Here is an 8,070-nt window from a genome sequence, read left to right as displayed (position 1 = left end):
GTGTTTCCATGTGAAAAAGTTTCAAACTTGCTTAAACATTGTTTGAGTGATCCTTAAAAGTCTACAAGCTTGATTTAGATGATGAGTGTTAAATTTTTTTAAATAAGCTTTATAATCTCTCTAACACTTATTCTTGAGATGTTAAAGTGTTCAATTTCTAAGGTAGGTTCATCAAGTAAAGAGGCTAAGGTGTGTACAGCACAAACCAACTCAAAAGAACCTTCAGAGCGCTTTCTGTCTCTTATCTATCCATAGATGTTCTTCATCTATTGATAATGGTGGTTCTGCCTAGTAGCTATCAATAAATATACATGAACTATCAATAGATAACGACCATTCGACACAAAATTCAAAAGGAAAATGGATAGTTTCTTCACCAAACTTTCTCCAACAGCTCTAAAGCTTTTCCAACTATAAAAGGGATTTCTCCAACACATTTAGAAGGTTAAAAGAGTAAAGAAAAACATCATTTGAACAAGAATAAAACCTTATGAAGAAAAAGAAGAAAAAGAGGGAGAAACCAAGCTAGAACAAGCAAACTCAATTCTTCCACCAAGCTTTTAAGCTTTCTTATGCTATATAATTCATTTGTGCCTTCATTCCCATCTTTTGTAAACTTTCTTATCATTATCATACTCTTCCAACTTTGTATTTACTTAGCAAAATCCACCTTAAAAACATACATTTGCTTCAATCTTATAAAAGAGAAAAAGGTTATGTCATAGCCTCTAAAAGGTAGTGTTGCAAAGGTTGTGCTTGATCCATAAAAGGCATTATGTTGAAAGGTTGTGCTTGATCCATAAAAGGCATTATATTGAGAGATTGTGCTTGATCATTGAAATGCATTGTAAAGGTTATACTTGAGCCTTAAAAAGTATTTTCATACTGAATTTGAAACTCCTTAGCTTGCTAAGGAAAGAGATGTAGGCACCTACAAGGAGTGTTGAACCTCTATAAATTTTGTGTCTTTTTTCTTTACCTTTAACTCTTTTAACTTTTGCATTTCATCTTGAAGAAGTTTTAGAAATTTGTCTACAACTTACTTATTCTTCACTTTTACACTTGTGCATTTTACATTAAAGAGTTTAAAAAATTTGTTTTCAACTTGTTTGTTCGTTAAGTTGCTAATTAAATTTCCTTTGGTATGTTTTAAAGTGAAAAAAAATTTAAGAAACTTGTCTTCAAGCTTGCCTTCATTAAAAGTTTAATTTATTGAAAATTTTTTTTCTAAATCCAATTCAACTTCCCCCTCTTAGATATTTCCTCATTATTATTGAGCTAACATTCCTAACGAAGGGCTTAATCATATGGAGATAAAATATTTGACAGTTGAAGAACTTGTAATTGAAAGTGCAAATGGTATGCCATATAAGCCATTCAGTTGGTTGTAGAGATATATTATGTTATTTTTTGTACTTAATTTTAATATAAAGCTCTCTTTATCTTTATGTTTGTAATTATGAATGTTATTAACTAATAAGATGAAGTACATGGAATAAGTTCTATTTGTAATTATGAGATTTTTGTTGCATCAAAGCACTATTCCAAAAATTTTCCTAATCAATGCCTTATCAAGATTGGACATTTATAAAGGCAAGAGACAAACACATGGTTATGTTCCTTATTTATGAAGTGAGCTATCAATCTCATAGATTGAAGTATTAGGATATTTGACCTAACATGTGGATGCTTGTTACGTGAACAAGTACACTGAATATGATCCAAAATGAGAACATCATTTGGTATTTCACCCAAATGTCTATGGAACAAATTCTCATATGACAATTGTGTAAGTGATCCTTCAACTTGAGATCATCAAGTTTCCTTATGTATGGAAAGTTATACTTTGATACTATTTTTAGTGATCCTAATCAAAGATGCTCATAAAAGATAGTTGTTGGGTATAGCATGAGGTATATGAAGGCAAATGAATGATCGATTGAAGATTCATCACCTTAAGTGATACTAAAGAGAATATCCCAATTCCTTCTTGATAAGCAATAACTCAAGGAGTCCTTGACCAACTTAGAATGGGATTGGAAAAGGAGTTTTTCGAATCTTATTATGGAGTTGATTACAAGTATCAAGTGCTACTCTAAGAAAGATAATAAATAATAGCCGTTGAGCCAAGTTTTATGTCTTCTCAAGATTTAGTAAATGAAGAGATATTAATTACATGGAAAGATTGTTCATTGAAAGGTTGGCTCTTCTTAACATTTGGTTAGTCATGACACGTTGTTTGATGTCAATCTTGACTTATAAATATGAGCTAACCAATTTGGGAATTGATGATGAATACAAATGTGTTTGATTCATCTAATCCGAATTTGTTCTAGATTATAATTGGTATTTATTGCTAATATGTTAGAAATCTAATGAGTCATACATAGTTAAAATGTCTATTTAAGGATGTAAAAGTAAGGGATTTAGTTGGATTTAATTGAAGAAGCTATGGACCTTAAGGACTTAATTGAATATTTTTATAAATTAGGGTAATTTTTGTAATTAATATAAGAGATATATTAAAGCCTACTTTAAAAGTGGTTGTGATTATGTGTGACCATTTGAGAGGCATGAAAACAAAGAAAAAGGTGTTCAACGAAACCCTAGAATCTTTTCACCTCCCTTTACCTTATGTTTTCGCTTATGTTTCCCTTTTTCTCATTCTCCTTCTCAGCTTTCGTCTTTCCTTGACTGAAGAATGAGCAATCAACACCTCACATACCTAGCTAGCACTAGCCTTGGTATTAAGCAAACTGCAAAACCACCTTTGGTGGTTTTTTAAGATTGCTTCTTATATGGATCAATATTGGAGGCTGCACAATTGGGTAGCTTACAGTTTGTAAAAACCCAAGCTTGGTAGGAGGTTCTTTGAAGCACAAATTGTTGTGGGCTTATTAATTAAGAAAACAAAGCCACAAAGGTAAAACAAACTTCTACCAAATTGGTAAGATTAAGTCAATATTTAATAACCAAGGATGATTTTACTTGAGGGAAAAGTTTTAAGTTTTTGTTATGTTTTTTAAATTGTTTGGATGGCTTTTCCTAACTATAAAAAAAAGTGACATTTCAATATGGCATATTGGGACTGATGATAAAATAGTTGAGCCTCTAATCAAGGGATTGCGCCTTCTCACTTTCAAGAAACATATTATTAACATGAATATCGTGGAACCTTTTGATGCACTTAGTTAGTGGGAGGATTTGTCATTGTTTTATGCTTTATTCTTAATTTTATGTGGAGTATATCACTAATGATGTATTTGAATTTATTATTAATAATAATTATTTAAGGATATTTAGTCATAAAGTATTTATGTATATATACATTTTGTATATGTGAAGAGTGAGGACTTAAGACTTGGGTTAGTCTTGAACATAGGTTGAGGCATAAATTAATAGCCTTGAAGATATATCGTCTTTGACATGTGAAGTATATTTCTAGATATGTAAGGTAAACATACAAGTATATTGAATAAATCATAAAATATATCCCTTGCACGCTTGGGCAGCATAAAGTAGAGAATAAATTAATGATTGATAAATTAATACAGCACATAAAACAAATCATCAAGATTATTCACAACTACATTGCTACATTGAGTTCACATCTATTAGATCAAGTGATATATGTGATTATAGTAGTGTTGTGTCTTTATAGACATAGTTACTATTATTTTTCAATGTCACAAAATTTTATTGGATAGATTGATGTTTGGAATAGTCTCAGGATGATTTTTTAAAAAAATAAAGGAATTAGACCCATAAATTTTTCTATTGTCCTAGCCTATGAGTCGGTAGTAAGAAAATTTATTTTTCAAAATTTAAATTTAAATAATGTAGTTCAAGTCGAAGATTGTTAGATTTTCCCTAATAATTGAAGGGTAGACTTACATTATTTAATTTACTTTTTGGGTTTTGTAAAAGTCAAGCTAATTTAATTTAATCTTTATAAAATGATAATATTATAATCCATAATATGATCTAATAAAATGAATTACACTCAAATGTTATTTGTGGATTTCTTAGTGTAGGTTTATTTAGAAAACTTTAAATAGAACTAACGATTTATTATATAAAGGAAATGATAATTCTTCTCTCCTCTTTGCAAAGAACATTAAAAATCTCACTCATTGAAAAGTTATAAATTAAGGAGAAAGAAGATTGCAATACACTAAATTCTAATAGTTAATCTGATGAGTATTATTTTTATTGTCAAATCATATATTAAGAATCAAATATGCTTTTGTGATCTAAATATCAACTACAACATGTCCTGGATTCAATATATTTTATTAAAAATAAAATTTAACAGATTACTGACCTGTAGCTAAAATTTTTTGATTAAATTAATCAAATTTCTCCATCCCAAAGTTCCTCAGCAGTCCTGAAAGGCCCATATTTGGAGATGTAATCTTCACCGCCGCAAAGTCTGCTTTGTGGGATCTCATTGATCGTTTTCACCTCGTCTTCGCTCAAAGTCCAGCTGAATATCTCAAGGTTGCTTTTCATCCTGTCCTTGTTGAAACTCTTCACTAATATACTTATCCCTTGCTCATATGCCCATCTCAGACAAATCTGTTTTTGGATGTAGAATTGTTGTGTGTTGACTTTTTTTATTTTTGTTCTTTTTTCACAACGAAATATTGGAGAAAAGAAAGAGCACAATTTTTTCTTTTAATTTGGGGAAGTACCTGAGCAACGGTCTTTCCTTTTTCCTTAGCTATTTCTTGGAGCAATTCACACTCCAGAACTCTGTTGCTGCCCCATATGGTACCTTTGGCTCCCAATGGAGCGTAAGCTGTCAAGAGGATACCATTTGCCCTGCAAAACTCTCTTAGCTTCTTTTGTTGCCACAGTGGGTTCAATTCCACCTTGCACAAATTGTAACAACTTCCTTATCACTGTTCAAAGTTCAAACCAGAATGAAATGCTTTTGAAAGGAGAGTAACCTGATTAACAGCTGGAGGGATCTTTGCAAAGGCTAGAATGTCAGCCAACTTTTTGCAGGAAAAATTGCTAACACCAACAGACTTTGTGAGGCCAAGCCTTTGGCAATCTTCCATGGCTTTCCATACCGAATTGAAATCCACTGGGAGGAAATCTTCCTGCTTTATGGGGAATTCATAAGTCCCTGGTTTTGAGCTCACTGGCCAATGAATAAGATAAAGATCAAGATACTCAAGCTTGAGATTTCTGCAGGACAAACAGTTTAAACCAAAGAACTTTCATTTTGACATAGTTTACAGAAAATTTTGTGTAAAGAAAGAAGCTAAAAGAGGAAATATAAGTTGGCACTAATTTACCGTAAGCTCCTCTGAAGGGCAGGGAGAACAAGTTCCCCATGGGCATCGCCGCACCAAAGCTTGGAAGTGATGAAGAGCTCGTCTCTACATTTAATTAAGCCAACCGAAAATGCTTCTGCGATTGCTTCACCAAGTGGCTGCTCTGTCCCGTACAAGCAAGCTGTATCAAAGTGCCTGTAACCAAGTTCCATTGCTTGGAAAATCGCCGTTTTCGTAAGTTCTGATCCTACAGGTGGAGAAGCTGCAGTGCCAAAGCCCAAAAGCGGCATTCGCCGGCCACTGGAGGCCAAAACGCATTCTGGAATGTTGAAAGAGGTTGCCTTAAAATTGCTATCCATCTGCTTCGCAGTGTCAGCCTGGGTTCTTCAAGAAGTCAACAATGTTGTTTCTTACTCTTGATTTAGCAAAGTAGTAGTTGTTGAGCTTGGCATGCTTTTGGATGGTTTGAGTGTAGTGTACAGGAGCAACACGACAAGGATGGACCGGGCAGGTGAACTAAATTATTGCAATCAGGATTCCACTGACCACTTGGGCTTGGCCTTTGTTTAATTCTATTGGGGATAGAAATCTGCAGTTTTTGTCCTTTCTTCAGTTGCCTTGGACTCAGACTGGACATAGTGCCTGATCTGTTGCCTGTAGGTAGCTTTGGTCACGAGCGGAGAGCTTTGGACCTTCATCTTCTTGCTTCTGGTTCCCCCACTGGATCAGTTCTTCATCCAGGCTTTACCGTCCCCAGTCCAGCCGTCAAAATCAAAATCCAAATCCTTCCATTTTCTTAGGGATGGCAATGGGAAATTTGCTACAATGTATCTACAAGTATCGAACTCGATTATATAGAATTAGGATATGGTATAATCAGGTTAAAATAAAGTTTGGATAGTAATTTTATTATCTATATCGAGTTTGGATACCACTCCTTGAGTATTCAATACCTGAACTCAATTATGTTTTTTTTTTTAATTTTATGTAATTAAAGATAAACTCGTATTATTAATTAAATTAATTTATGAAATTATGATTATTAACTTATAATATCTTTTAATGCATATACTCTATATATTATACTAATTTATAAGGAATATAATTATTATTATATATATACTCTTAGTATATATACTTTAAATATAAACATATTTACTTTCTATTTTACATTAATGTTACAAAAATTATAACTTATAAAATTATTAGTTATAATATAATACCTTTGTTTTATAAACTTATAAAATATATACATAAAACAAAGTTGTGAGATTAGAATAATTTTGGAACCTAGTTATTTTTTTTTTAATTCAGGGACAAACCCATATAGTTAATTAAACTTGTAATGTTTAAGTTGTTATTTGAATATTTGTTTTTAGTTATTTAAGTTTATATTTGAGATATTTGTTTTTTATTTTTTAAATGTAAATTTATTGTTTGTGTGCTTTTATAAATTTAATTATTAGTCAATTATATGGAATATGGATGAAAATATTATTATATATAGATATGGGTACAAATTTGGGTTCGGGTAATTGGGTACTCATGAAGAGCATTTTAATATATTTTTTTTAGATAATCGGATTTTTAAATGAGTTCAGGTAATTATCGGGTTGTAAGTATGCATTAAGATTTAGGTTAGGATAGTAAATTTTAAAAATATTCAAGTATATAGGGTTCGAGTACCTCATTTATTGATTAAGCTCAGGTTTAGGTTCAGATATCTCAAAATTAACAAGTACCATACCCACTGACATCCCTACATTTCCTACCTTATTTGTGTCTCAACTTTCACAAAATGCCACTTGAATTTTTTTTACTATTTAACAATACACGTTTAGGTTTAATTTTTTTTCCTTTCTTTCTCTCTCATATTTTTTCTCTATTTTCTCTATCAATCAATGGTTGGTAATCTTTTTCTTCTTCTTCTTGTTATTGTTCTAGTGAAAATGCAAATGGTTCATGGCTTTGGGTTGGTAAAGCAATCAAATCGAGGAGAAAAGCAAATGAATCATTCTTCTGTTTTTTGTTCTTCCAGCAAGAAAAGTAAATGAATATGGCTTTGGGTTGGGTTGGGATCCGATGGAAATAAGGAGTCGTTTGGTATGTTGTAAATGGGAGACATTCCTTATAATTTAAATAGCTGTAATGACTTTGCAGTATTTAGTTTACAATTTAGACATAGGAAAGTCTTCCCGTTGCAAAGTCATTATAATGTGATGAACGAATATCATTCCATTTTCTCACAGAGGCAAAGCAACTTTCCCTTTGTAAAAGGAAAGTTACAAATTTTATTTTTTCCCAATTATCTTACCCATTGCCCGACCTTCCCTTCTATTTTTTCCTCCTTTTCTTCTAAGATTCCTTTCACTATTTACTTTATCTTTTTTCTCCTTTCTACATTCATTTCTCCTTCTTCTTTTTTTCTTTTTCTTTTCAAATTTTGGATTTTTGAAAAGGAAATGAAAGATTGAAGATTTTGGGTTTTTTGATAAATTGATTTTTTTTCATTTTTTTATATTCCGATGATATATCTTTATGATTGTGGGCTTGTGGATCTGAGTTTTTGTGCTTACAGTGGAGAATTCCTATGTCTAAAAATATTTTGTGATTTTTATTGGCTTAGGGTTTAGGGATTTTTCTTTTCAGCTTTCTTGTTTTTCTTTTTAACTTGGTTTCTTCAACTTTTATTTGAGTTTTATTGTTTTTCTTTCCCAAGAGGAAGTCAAATGAAAATCTTAGGTGGCATAACAAGAGGCACCAGAGAGAGCCAATCTCAAGGAAG

At 31.7% G+C, this 8,070-nt stretch overlaps 1 protein-coding gene across 2 annotated transcripts in view; it reads right to left on the bottom strand.

The window, feature by feature from the left end:
- Positions 1 to 5,754, bottom strand: part of LOC110423257 (non-functional NADPH-dependent codeinone reductase 2-like) — a 25,811-nt gene extending 20,057 nt beyond the window's left edge. The window contains exons 1-4 of one of the 2 annotated variants that reach the window (XM_021437422.1): positions 5,307 to 5,754; positions 4,953 to 5,196; positions 4,695 to 4,874; positions 4,325 to 4,578 (exon numbers count right to left, since the gene is read on the bottom strand). In XM_021437422.1, coding sequence (XP_021293097.1) covers positions 4,354 to 4,578; positions 4,695 to 4,874; positions 4,953 to 5,196; positions 5,307 to 5,644 — 987 coding nt within the window. In that variant the 5' untranslated portion in view covers positions 5,645 to 5,754 and the 3' untranslated portion in view covers positions 4,325 to 4,353. Of the gene's footprint in view, positions 1 to 4,192; positions 4,579 to 4,694; positions 4,875 to 4,952; positions 5,197 to 5,306 lie in introns of those variants that run through there. The other variant, XM_021437421.1, reaches the window with a different exon arrangement.
- Between the last annotated feature and the right edge of the window lie 2,316 nt (positions 5,755 to 8,070).

Source organism: Theobroma umbraticum, unplaced genomic scaffold (genome assembly GCF_002168275.2).
Source record: "Theobroma umbraticum cultivar Fairchild unplaced genomic scaffold, ASM216827v3 scaffold_20.0, whole genome shotgun sequence".
Classification (NCBI taxonomy): Eukaryota; Viridiplantae; Streptophyta; class Magnoliopsida; order Malvales; family Malvaceae; genus Theobroma; species Theobroma umbraticum.
This window is presented reverse-complemented; position numbering and strand designations above follow the sequence as displayed.